The sequence below is a fragment of the Suricata suricatta genome, chromosome 12 (genome assembly GCF_006229205.1).
Source record: "Suricata suricatta isolate VVHF042 chromosome 12, meerkat_22Aug2017_6uvM2_HiC, whole genome shotgun sequence".
In the NCBI taxonomy this organism is placed as follows: Eukaryota; Metazoa; Chordata; class Mammalia; order Carnivora; family Herpestidae; genus Suricata; species Suricata suricatta.
Genome location: NC_043711.1, coordinates 77,553,147 through 77,566,659, shown reverse-complemented (window position 1 = coordinate 77,566,659; position 13,513 = coordinate 77,553,147). Strand labels below are relative to the sequence as shown.

At 38.8% G+C, this 13,513-nt stretch overlaps 1 protein-coding gene across 3 annotated transcripts in view; it reads right to left on the bottom strand.

Moving 5' to 3' along the window:
- The window catches only part of C12H20orf194 (chromosome 12 C20orf194 homolog), a 131,182-nt gene that overhangs the window by 85,381 nt on the left and 32,288 nt on the right, over positions 1-13,513 (bottom strand). For all 3 annotated transcript variants that reach the window (XM_029917223.1, XM_029917225.1, XM_029917224.1), the window contains exons 7-8: positions 11,628-11,705; positions 1,376-1,474 (exon numbers count right to left, since the gene is read on the bottom strand). In XM_029917223.1, coding sequence (XP_029773083.1) covers positions 1,376-1,474; positions 11,628-11,705 — 177 coding nt within the window. The remainder of the gene's footprint in view (positions 1-1,375; positions 1,475-11,627; positions 11,706-13,513) is intronic.

Here is a 13,513-nt window from a genome sequence, read left to right as displayed (position 1 = left end):
CTGAAAAAAAGATGAACAGAAAAAAATATCTGAACAAATAATGGCCAAAACCTTTCCAAACATGATGAAAACTATGAATCCACAGTTCCAAAAAGCTCAACAAAAGCCAAACACAAGAAACATAAAGAAAATGATAGCGAGACACACCAGAATCAACTCAAAACCAGAAAAAAAAAATTTTTTTAAGCTGCTAGAGGGAAAAAAAGCCCAGTTATACAGAGAGAAACAAAGATAAAGTGAAAGAGCAGACCATCAGAAACAATGCACATGAGGTGACAGTGCAGCATCTTCCAGATACGAGAAGGAAAAAATGGTCAACCAAGAATTCCGTACGTGGCAAAATGTCTTCAAAAAAGGTGAAATAAAGATATTTTTCAGACCCGTACAATCTGGAAGAATTCATCATCAGATTTTCACTATGAAAAATACTAATGAACACTCTTCAGGGAGAAGGAAATAATACCAAATGGAAATCTGGATCTACACAAAGGAATGAAGAGTATCAAAATCAGTAACTACATGGGCAAATATGTAAGATTTTTTATTACTTACATCTTTTTAAAAAGGATTAAAACAAGATTAAAAGAGAAATGACTGCTTTAACAAAAATAATAGCAATGTATTGGTGGGGTTTATAACATATGTAAAAGTAAAATGCAGGACAGCAAAGGTCAACGCCAGCTCCCAAGATCAGGAGTCAGCGCAGCACAGAAGAGCTGAGGCTGGCAGTGCAAAATCAAAGTAGGCTCAAGTGCAAGCTCAAGATTTCTCTTCTGATCCTTCTTACTGACTAGTTTTGGGGACAGGCCTGTGCCTTGGTTCTTGATTTAAACACGTCTGTTTACTCATGGAGTGAATCTTATCCTGAATCCAGTAACTTCATCATTGTTGGCGTGGAAAAAGTAATTTACCTAGAGGCTCCACTGACAAAGGTGTGCTACTCACACGCAGAGAACTATTTTTAGGCTCACCAACTAGTGCCCAGTAGAATTCCTTGCTGACAGAGGTATCATGACACTGAAAAATGACTTTCTTTCTTACTCAGAAGCTGGTACCAAAAAAACCCAACTTCCTTATTGTGCATCCCTTTTCCTGCCCTTTCTCTCCCTCCCTCAGGAAAAGAACCCACAAGGACTCTCCGACCGGCAGGGCCCTCCCTGTGGGGAACGGCAAAAGATCTCAGCTGCTTGGCCACCTTACAGAGGTTTGTAGGTTGGCATGGGGTTAATAACTTCTATACGGCATACAACAAAGCATAAAGAAAGAATACCCAACATTATTAGAACTGGTACTGTTGTATTCTGAAAAAATTAACAAAAATAAAAACAGTAAGTTAATCAAGCTTTTCTTTTGCTTTGACCCTTCCCTTACATACCTCACCCGCCTGAGATTCAGAAAGTTCCAGTAGGAAAGGAATTTCTGTGTCAAAGTTAGCAAAGAAGCTAGTCCACTGATGTTCGAAAGCCATCAAATCCTATGAAGAAAATGAAAAGGATAATGCATTTGGTTATATTAAGAAGTACTTTAGAAAACCAGAACCGTCAGATCTCAAAATACCAGACCATTTACATATGTTTTAAAAGTTAACAGAAGGGGCAGCTGTGTGGCTCAGCTGGTTAAGTGTCTGACTTCGACTCAAGTCATGATTTCATGGTTTATGAGTTCAAGTCCTGCACCAGGCTCACTGCTATCAGTGCAGAGGCTGCTTTGGATCCTCTGTCTCCCTCTCTCTCTGCACCTCCCCCACTCACTCGCTCTCTCTCTCAATAAATAAACATTAAAAAAAAAAAGTTAAGAGCAAACTACAGATACATGTTATAACATAGATGAACCTCAAAAACATTATACCAAGTAAAGAGTCCAGATATAAATGACCACCTGGTGTATTCTCCATTTACATGAAATATCCAGAAAAGGCACATCTATAGAGACAGAAAGTAGATTAGTCATTTGAATGAGGCCAGGGAGGAACAGAGACTGCAAGTGAACACAAGGAAATTTTTTGGGTTGATGAAAATATTCTAAAATTTGATCGTGGTGATGGTTGTACAATTTTGTAAATTTCACTAAAAATTACTGAATTGTACACTTAAATGGGTGAACTTTATGGTATATAAATTATAGTGTAATAAAATTGTTTTTAAAAAAAAAAGCAGTAATGGCCACCAAGTGACTTAATTTAGCAATCTTTGCTGGAAAGAGGGACCTTTTTATGATGTACCTTAAAGATGGTACATCCAGTGCCCAAAGGGTCACATCAGTGGAGCTTTGTTTACGGACAAGTCAGATGACCTTAGTTAGAAACTGAGGGGTGCCACGAATGGCCCAGAGCTCTCTCCTCCCTCACACACTCCTCCAGTAGCAGTGGAAGGAGTGTGGAGCTCTGTGTCCTTCCCAGTTGACTCTCCTCTTTGTGCAACCTCTTTCCCTCCCCATCCCAGCTGCTTTTCAGCCTTCTCTCTGAACTCATTCTGGTTCCCAGTCATTACACATTGCTTTGTGCTGTCTTTCCTTTAAAATATCATCAGTTGATTAAAAAAAAAAAAATCAGCTAGGAGTTGCTTAAGATACTCAAATAGTATCCTTGTCTTATTCTGAAGTTGCTGATAATTTGTACTCAGATAAGTTATCTTTACTGTCCATCTCACACAGTTTAAGTGTCTGTATGTTGGGCGCTGGCCTAGTGACTTGTTCACAGCAGGCATGCTGTTTGCTGCACTAAAACGTACTAGCTGTATCTATGCTCTCCTCCATTCTTCTCTCCCAGTCAGGGATAAGAAAGTGTCAGACCTATGGGCTCTATGTTAGCAAAGTATTGACTCTACTTCTAGGCATAAAGCACAGTGGACCCTTGCTTGGGAATTCTTAGTGTAAACAACATTCTTACTAATGGCTCCACTGGTGGTTTCCCAGATGATCTATATTTTATTTATAATTAAATACAGACGTATATGTGTATATATATCTAAAATTATTTTCAGTAATCATGTAGGTGACAGTGATGATACTGCTTTCTGAATATGTTTAATATAGAATTTGGGATTAAAAAATCAGGCACATATGTGAGAATATGTGTATATACATATGCAGAGAGAGACACACACACAGAATTTCCTAGCTGTATCCACTGAAGACATCTAGAAACTATGACCAAACCAGTACCTAGCACCTAGACTGCTGTGCTAAAATACCATTCCCCAAACAAACCAGAACGTATTAGAGAAATGACAGACTCCAGACCTGGGACAGGAAATGTATAAGAGAACCACGAATATCTCATCATAGTATGTGGCAAGGAAGTTACCAAGGACTATTAGTATTGCGTTAAAACAATCTGTAACCAACTTTAAGTGAGCCACTGCCCAAAGATGGAACAATGTGAACATCAGTAAAGATGGTAACTGCAATGGACAGAAACACATCAAATAAGTTTAAATCTATGAATTCAAAATGAAACACATTAAAAAGAACTAACTGGTTACTTTTGGGAATGGCTGGGAACCAACTTCATTTTTAAAATTGATAAATAAAAGCAAGAATTCAAACAATTATCCTGTTTTTCCCCATATGACCTCCACCACTGCATAACCAAATAGCAAGCTGAAATTTCTCTTTAGAAGAAGAAGGAATTATAGATTTGGAATACTACCATTTTACAATGGTGAATTAAGGATCTAATTAATCAATTAAAGATCTAACGACTGCATATCAACAACTTTTCACAAAATAAAAAGAGATTCAATTACACTATATACTTGTTGTAAAGAATATAATACCCTCTCAGAAGGAGTTTTCCTTCCAAAAATCAATCCTGACATTGATTAAATCTCTAGATTCAATTACCAATAATAAGGAAATACAGAAGACAAGGAAAATGTTAAACTACATGATAGGAATGTGATCAACAAATCCCAATGAGGACAACTATAAAACAAATGATCTGGTTTCCTTAATACATAGACAGTAAGTGGGGTGTAGGGACAAAGAGATGGTGGGAGAACCTATAGACTAAAAGAAACATAAACATACACATAGACACACACACAAAGTTAAACTATGCTTTTTTTTGGAAGCACATTTTGATGATAAAATTGCAAAGAAAAATAACAGGGTCATTGTCATAGAATTCATGAGTTATTCTTGGGGGAGTAGGAGCGAGGTGATGGGTTTGGAAAAAAGCATTCAGACTGCTTCTGGGATGGCAAGATTCTATTGTTTTGCTTTCTAATGACTTATTAAATTATACACTAATTTTATGCTCTTTTCTGAGTCTGTTTTAATAATTTCTTTAAAAATAGACACAAATAATATATATTCATTACAGAAAATATAAAACAACAATCACTATTAACATTTTGGAAAATATGGGGCACCTGGGTGGCTCAGTTAGTTAAGAGTCTGACTTCGCTCAGGTCATGATCTCACAGTTTGTTGAGTTCGAGCCCCGCACTGGTTTCTGTGCTGACAGCTCAGAGCCTAAAGCCTGCTTCAGAATCTATGTCTCCCTCTCTCTTTGCCCCTCCCCCACTCGTGCACTGTCTCATTGTCTTTCTCTCTCTCTCTCTCTCTCTCTCTCAAAAAAGGAATAAACATTAAAAAAATTAAAAGGAAAAACATTTTGGAAAATATTATTCTATTTTTACAGATGTATTATATATGCATATATGTGCATTTTTTTAAAGTTTATTTATTTTGAAAGAGAACAAGCATGAACACAAATGGGGTAGGGACAGAACAAAGGAGAGACAGAATCCCAAGCAGGCTCTCAGCCATCAGCTCAGAGCCCGATTCGGGGCTCCAACTTAGGAACTCTGAGATCATGACCTGAGACGAGACCAAGAATCAGACACCTAACTGACTGTGCCTCCCAGACACCCCCAAATATGTGCATATTTGTAACTGGTAATCTACAATTACCAGGGTCAGACTGCCCTGCTCTACTACCTCTGTGCCCTGGTCCAGTAAACCAGACCTCTTGAGTTTGGGATCCTGTCCTACTGCTATCAGGTCCAATTAGTGCCCCTGATCGAGGGTCCAAGATAGTCTGTGTGTTTTGGAGGATACATAAAAAAAGATGGGGCACTCTGTTCCAAAAAAATTCCCCAAGGGAGCCGGATATATTAGTACTAATTACAGAATTAGATAGAATGAATCATTAAATACTGCTTTCAGCTCCATGCTATGAGTGAAATGAAAGATGAAATGAATTCTCATATTAAAAATAGCTAGCATTATACATTAAATACCCACACACACACACATACACACACACAGTCTTAAAACACCCTAACATTCTTGTAATTTCTATGCCCGCTTTATAGATGAGGAGACTGAGTCACTTCAAAGTAAAGTGACCTACATAAGGATGGAAAACTAAAGAGGCACAGAAATGGAAATATATCTAGGCAAGAGATATCCAGAGCCTGTTTTTTCCATCAGACACAGTGTTCTCTAATTCTTCCAATGGATACTGTGTACATAGGTAGAATTGGTCAGTTGCATCTGATGATGAAGAAGGGAAAGTTTATCTGCTCAGGCTCTTTAAAGTCAAATCCAGAAGACAGGCCCAGATACACATAAAGGTCAGATATGCAGCAAAGGTCTGAAAACCCCAAGACCATGTCAATGTGCCTTCATTCTTGGTTGGTGGCAAAAGATGCTGAACTTAGTCAGAACTCTTGGCTCTATGCTGGCATCCTGCTCTCTGGAGGCTCAAAGTACATATCCATGGCACCACCAGTAAGCTGAGCGGGCTTAAGGACGAGACAAGGGGAAAGCAGCCACATTTGAATAGCTTCTCTCAATGTTGAAAAGGAGAGGATTTGAGGGCCTTCAGACAGGTTCCTTCCCTATGGCTAGAATGCTCATACTACCTCCTCCTTGGTCTGGAAAATCTTTAATCACCACACATGCTCTGGGAAGCAATTCCAGGCAGAATTATTTTCCTTACCCTCTATGTTCCACTGCAATTACAGCAGTTACCAAAGTATACTGCTATTATTGGCCTAAGAGCCCGTTATTAAATAGCATGAGTGGGGGCTGGGTCTACCTATTTCTGTGACTTTAGCATAAGCACAGTATGTAAGAAATAGAAGGGATCAAGGACCATGTACTTAATAAACCAATAAGCAAAAAAACCTCAAAGGCAGTATATAACAGACCAAAAGGGAAAGAAAGCTCTTCAAAATTAAAAGTATTTTTATGAATTACACAATGCAATAAGAAAGAAAAATGAAAATAACTGATCAATAAGACTATCATCTAAAGTTTCTAAGACACAGAAATACAAGTTTTACAAAGATAAAAAGAATACCTTTTCCTTTTTTGCCAAATATATTTTGAACATCTTTCTATATCAAATCTAATTCTAAAACATCATTTCAAATGATAGTATAATGGGTCACTGAATAGTTGGTTTTTTTTTTTTTTTAAGAGAATGCACACTGGGGAGAGGGGCTGAGAGGGAAAAAAAAATTTTTTTGAGAGAAATATAACGAGAGAGGGGTGCCTGGGTGGCTCAGTCAGTTAAGCATCAGACTTTGGCTCAGGTATGATCTCACGGGTTTGAGCCCCGCATCGGGCTCTGTGCTGACAGCTCAGAGCCTGGAGCCTGCTTCGGATTCTATGTCTCCCTCGTTCTCCGCCCCCCCCTGGCTCATGCTGTCTCTCTCTGTCTCAAAAACAAATAAACATTTAAAAAATTAAAAAAAAAAAAAAAGAGGAGGAAGAGAGAGAACCCCCAGCAGACTCTGTGCTGTCAACGCAGAACCAGTTATGGGGCTCAAACTCATGAACTGTGAGATCATGACCAAAGCCGACATTAATGGCCCACTGCTCAACTGACAGCCACCCAGGTGCCCCCTAAATAGTTTTACTTAACCAAATTCCTATTGTTGGACATTTACTTTGTCTTCAGTTTTTATAAAAAATACTTCGAACATTCTTCAATGGCATCTTTAATTTCTGAGGATAAATTACTAAAATGAAATTGTTGAGGGGCACCTGTGCGGCTCAGTTGGTTGAACATACAACTTTTCTGCTCAGGTCATGATCTCACAGTTCATGAATTCAAGCCCTGCATCAGGCTCTCTACTGTCAGCGTGGAGCTGCTTCAGATCCTCTGTCCCCCTTTCTCTGCCCCTCCCCTGCCAGTGCACGCAGATGTGCTTGCGCGCTCTCTCTCTCTCAAGAAGAAACATTTTAAAAAAATAAAAAAGAAATTGCTGGATAGGGATGCCAATGTTCACTCCAGACAGGCATTTCACCTATTCCACTGAAGGCCTCACTCTTACTCTTTTAGAACTGGCAACTCAATCTTGTCTTTTACAAATTTCTAGCATTTTAGCAAATGGAAAAGTAGAACCTCCTTGTAGTTTAATTTGTATATTTGTGAGAGTCCACATTTAAAGAATATTTCAGGGGTGGAGAGGTGGTTGAGTGGCTCAGTCGGTAAGCATCTGACTTTGGCTTGGGTCATGATCTCACAGTTCTTGAGTTCGAGCCCTACATTGGGTTCTCTGCTGTCAGAACAGAGCCTGGTTCAGATCCTCTGTCCCCCTCTCTCTGCCCCTTCTCCGCTGGTTCTATCTCAAGAAAACCAAAACCTTTAAAAAATATTTCATTGGGCGTCTGGGTGGCTGAGTCGGTTGAGCGTCCGGCTTCGGCTCAGGTCATGATCTCAGTTTGTGGGTTCGAGTCCCACGTCGGGCTCTGTGCTGACAGCTAGCTCAGAGCCTGGAGCCTGTCTTCGGATTCTGTGTCTCCCTCTCTCTCTGACCCTCCCCTGCTCACACTGTCTCTCTCTGTCTCTCAAAAATAAATAAAAAAAACATTCAAAAAAATTTTAAAAAATATTTCATGGAAAAATCATCAATAAAAGAAAAACTACACTTCTCAGAGAAGTTTGTACTCTCCCTCTTGAGATCTGTGGGATAGAAGCATAGAGCTGTAGGCTCTCTGGCCATCAAAGAGCTGCCAGCAGTGATCACCCAATGGGAATTCAAGCCCAGATGTCAATTCTGGCTTAAGATTACAAGTCTTGGCAAAGGGGAAATGAACATGAGCAGAAAAAGTATTTGGATGGTGGACAGAAAAGAAGGTTTCAGAGAAGTTTGGAAGCTATGAAATAGCTGAGACAAGGGAGAAAATAATAAAGCAGATTTTTAGAAAGTAATATACGTATGGGTCACTCCCTTTCAGTGATTTTCTATGGACTCAAAGACTGGAATTGCATTTTAAATACTTTTGGTTGTTGGATTTGAATGTTATTAAGGACATTTGTAGACTCACCACAAAAGATCCTTGCACAAATTTATGGTCATTTTTATACATATTTATAGTAATTTTTATCCTACTTGGGGTTCAATGAGCTTCATGGATTTGTGAACTGATTTTATCAATTTGGAAAGTTCTTGGACAGTATCAATTCAGATTTCCTGCTGCATTTTCTCTCTACTCTCCTTCTGGGAGTCTAACTATATACTGTTAGATCATTTGACATTGTTTAACCGGTGCTGTTCTACTCCCCTTACTCTGTTCTTTGTCCTTCAGTTGAGAAACTGTCTTTGATTTATCTTTAAGTTTACAGAACACTTTCTTTTGTATATGTAACCTGCTATTAAGACAATCTAATGAATTCTTCATTTTAAACATAGTATTTTTAATTCTGGCATTTTCATTTAGTTCTTTTTCAGATCTCTGCTGAAATTTCTCATCTCTTCATGTATGCTGTTCTCTTTTCTTTCAGATTCTTCAGATTTTTAAAATATTTATTCAACCTTGAGAGGAGAGAGAGAGAGAGAGAGAGAGAGAGAGAGAGAGAGAGAGAGAAAGCACGCGTGAGAGCATGAGTGGGGGAGGGGCAGAGAGAGAGGGAGACACAGAATCTGAAGCAGGTTCCAGGCACTCAGCTGTCAGCATAGAACCCAACACAGGGCTCAAACTCACAAACTGCAAGATTATGACCTGAGCTGAAGCTGGACGCTTAATTGACTGAGTCACTCAAACACCCCTGATTCTTTAGCATTTTTATTAGTTATTTAAAATTCTCCATTAGTTAATTTCAATATTTGGATCTAATTTTCTTGACATTTTTTTGATGATTTTATTTAAAAAAATTTTTGAATGTTTATTTTTGAGAGAGAGAGAAAGAGACTGAGCACGAGTGGGGGAGAGGCAGAGAGGCAAAGACACAGGATCTGAAATAGGCTCCAGGCTCTGAGCTGTCAGCACAGAGCCCAGTGTAGGGCTCAAACTCATGAACCATGAGATCATGACCTGAAATCGGATGCTTAACCGACTGAGCCACCCAGGCACCCTAAAGATTTTATTTTTAAGTAATCTCTACACCCAATTACATTGGTATACATACATACATACCCAATTTGGGCTTGAATCCAAAACTCTGAGATCAATAGTTGCATGGTCTACCCACTGAACCAGGCAGGTGCACCCTCTTTGCTGTTTCTTGATAATAAAATTTTCTTGCTTCAGTTCTTCTTGTTGTTTTTACCATGTGAGCCATTTTGTTACAAAATGACAGTAAAAACTGAAGTACATAATAGTTACCTCTAGAAAAGTGTATCTTTTCTTTTATCATGTCATTAATATAGGGATCCAAGTAATTTTGATCTATAATTGATCAGGGTCTGGGTCTTACTGCATTTGTGCATTTGTTAATTACTAAATTAAGATATTTTGAGGGGAGGGTCTGAACTTCAATAGACTTTGCTCATGGGAAGTCAGGGAAGGGCCTGGTCTATAGTCCGTGGTGACTACCACTACTGCTTCATCAGCCTAAAGATGTCACTGTCCATTCAGGTGCAATTAAAAATGTTCTTCTGGGGTGCCTGGGTGGCTCAGTTGGTTCAACAGCTGAGTCTTGATTTTTTTTTTTAATGTTTATTTTTGAGAGAGAAAGAGAGAGGGAGAGGGACAGGGAGAACAAGTGGAGGAGGGGCAGAGAACAAGGAGGACAGAAGATCTGAAGCAGTCTCTGCACTGTCAGTATGGAGCCTGATGTGGGACTCCAACTCACGAACCGTGAGATCATGACCTGAACCAAAGCTGAAGGCTCAATCAACTGAACCACCCAGGTGCCCCATACTCTTGATTTTGGCTCAGGTCATGATCTCATGGTTCATGAGTTCGAGCCCCACATTGGGCTCTGTGCTGACAGTGCAGAGCCTACTTGGGATTCTTTTCCTTTTCCCCCAACTCACCTCTCAAAATAAATAAACTTAAAAATGTCCTTCTAAGTGGTCCCTCTCAATGGGCTCCAGAGATGCTTCCAATGTTCTCCATACCACAGTGCAATGTTTAGCCTCCATGTGTGACCAACAGCATCCTCACATTCAGAGGACTGCATGCAAGTTGGGTATTGGTCTCAGTTGCAGCAACTCCTAAACTACTTATCTGTCTTTTTTCTTTGTGGTTAACTTTTATCATTTTTGTATTATTAATGTTATACATTTTTGCATTTTCACTTTTTTCTATAATTAGGCTAGCCAGGGATTGATGATGATGATGGTCTCTTCAAAGTACAGAAAGTTCAGGTTTTATTTTTCTTTTATATTTTTATTTAATTAGAAATGTTTAAACAGAATGGATGTTCAATTTTATCAAATACCTTTTAGATATCTATGGAATCATCACAAATGGTTCCAAGGAGAATAATTAGTACAGTGATTACATTAACAGATTTCCTGACACTAACTAAATATTGTACCCTTATTAAGCTCTACTTCATCAGAGAATATTCTAACATGGTACTGGATTCTACTTGCTAATATTTTACTTAAAATACAGGCATCCACATGGACAAGTGAGACTGGTCTGTAGTTTTCCTTTTTGTTACTCTTGTTAGGTCTTAATAATATAACTAAATTAATTAAAAGGCTACACACTGTTCTTCTTCTATGCATATCTAGCCATGGCCACTGAGAGACACTGCTGAGCTGCTTAATCACAGCAAGTATTCCTGTAGCCTTAGTTTTATCTGTTGCTCCTCACTGCAAATTGTTCCACCCAACTTCACGTTTTCTTCCAAGTTCAGATGAGCAGTTAACGCCCGACCCTCTAATCCAGGAATCAACAAGTTATAGCTTGTGGGCAGGCCACATATTTTTGTAAATTAAGTCTCCTTGGAACACAGACCCCCCTCCGCCCTTCATTTAAGCACTGTCCACGGGTGCTCTTAGGCTACAATGGCACCACTGAGTAGTTCTGACAGAGATGGAGAGCACACAAAGCCTACATGGGCTGACCTCTGCTCTAATTCTTAATTTGTTTAAGCCAAACCCCATCTTTGTTTTCTTTTTGTCTTAGAGAAAGAGTACAAAAAGACACCCTTTGTATTGTTTTTCTGAAGTCCAGCCCAAACGAGAGAATGTCTTTAGGTGGAAATGTAAACCCTAGTAGGCAGACTTGGCTTCGCTTCAGGTGAGGTTTCCTCAGAGCGAAACAGGCAGTATCACTTTACCAGGTTCATTTCTACTCCTGAGGAGTTCAAGGTAACAATTGGAAAAAATTGTTCAAACAAAAATATCTCTTTCATTTCTTTAAGTACTGTTAGTGGATAAGTGAGCTGGCTCTAATATTTGTAAGTTACATATAGTTAGGTTCCTTACTTCTGAAAGCAAACTCTCCAGAGACATAGGATCCATCTTGCTGTAGACATTCCATAGATTCAAACTCACATCCTGCAGCTGCAACATAAGGGAAAAAACATTGAAGTAACTGAGTCAATATCACTACACAATCAGATTGATCAGAAGTAACTACCTTGGTGAAAACAGTGATTAGAATAATAGATCAAACTTTTATTATATTAGAACAAATACATATTAATAAATGCTATCCCATTCAAGGAAACTAGTTTTATAGAAACTTTGGTACATCTTTTGACTATCTTCAATAATAGGCACATATATATACACACACACACACACACACACACACACACACACACACACCCACCCACCCCCAGACAACCCAAAAGTAATTCCAAACACTGCAAAATGTCTCAGGGCTGAGATGCTGGGGAAAAGGCAGCAAAATCACCTTGACTGATAACCAACGGCTTAAACATATCAGATAATCTACTAATTCTTTTGCTTTTTCTTGCCTCATTCTGGTCTGGCTGTTATGTAAGCTTGTTGTGCAACTACAACTTTCACTTTGAGAGTCCTCTTCGCTACTATCCTGAAGCTTTCAGGTGATGGATTTGGTTCTATGGCTTACTTCTCTCTTGGTCAATTCACTTGTTTCCTGGAGTACTTCCTCCAATAGCTTTTAAAAAAAATATTTATTTATTTATTTTTGATGGGTGGGAAGGGCAGATAGAGAATCCCAAACAGGTTCTCTATTGTCAGGGGAGAGCCCAACACAGGGCTTGATCTCACGAACTGTGAGCTGAGCCGAAATTAAGAGTCAGATGCTCAACCAACTGAGCCACCCAAGGTACCCTTCCAATAGCTTTCTAAGAAAGGATTAACAGTAGGCAAAATTTTTTGAGTTTTAAAATGTCTTTATTCTGTCCTCAGGCCTGATTGATAGCTCACGGATGCTCTTTCCATTCTTTTGAATTCTTCATTCTCTTCACGCTTTATCTTGATAGTTTCTACTGCTATAGGTTCAAATTCACTAATCTTTTCTTCTGCAGTGTCTAATCTACTGTTGACCATCTCAGACAATGAAGTTTTCATTTCCAGAAGTTCACTTTGGGTCTTTTAAATACTTTCTCTGTTTCTGTTCAAGAAGTTCAATTTTCCTCCTAGCTTTTTGAAAATATGAAATACAGTTTGAATAACTATTTTAATGTTCTTTGCTAATTCTAACATTTCTGTCAATTCCAGGTTAATTTTGAATGATTACCTTATTATCAGTCATGTTTTCCTGCTTCTTTGTAAAGCAGAGATCTTGGATACTAGACATTGTGAATTTCACCTTGTTGGGTACTAGGTATTTTCATATTCCTATAAATATTCTTGTTCTTTGTTCTTGAATGCAGTTAAGTTACTTGGAAAGAGTTTGATACTTTTAGATCTTGCTTTTATGAATTTTTAGGAGGGTCTAGAGCAGTGCTCAGTTTAGGGCTGACTATTCCCCATTACTGAGACAGAACCCTTCTGAGGATTCTACTCAGTGCCCTTTGAATTATGTATTTTTCCAGTCTAACTGTTCCCAGCCCTTAACATGCATCAGGCACTGTTCTTAATTACTTTTCAGATGTTTTTTCGTTTAACTCTTGCCTTTGGTAGTTACCTGACATATGCATGAATTGATCAATACTCTGCTGAATGCTTGGGATGGGGGGTGGGCAGGGGAATCTTGGCAGATCTTTGGAGTTCTCTCTCTGGCCACTTTCCTTTTTAGTGCTCTAGCTGCCTTGATCTTGCACCAGACACTTTATTGCATCTTCTTAACTAAGCAAATACACTGGGATTCAGGTAGGTACCCCTTCCCAGTGCCATGGCCTAGAAATTTTCTCAAATTAGTAAACTAGTAAAATCAT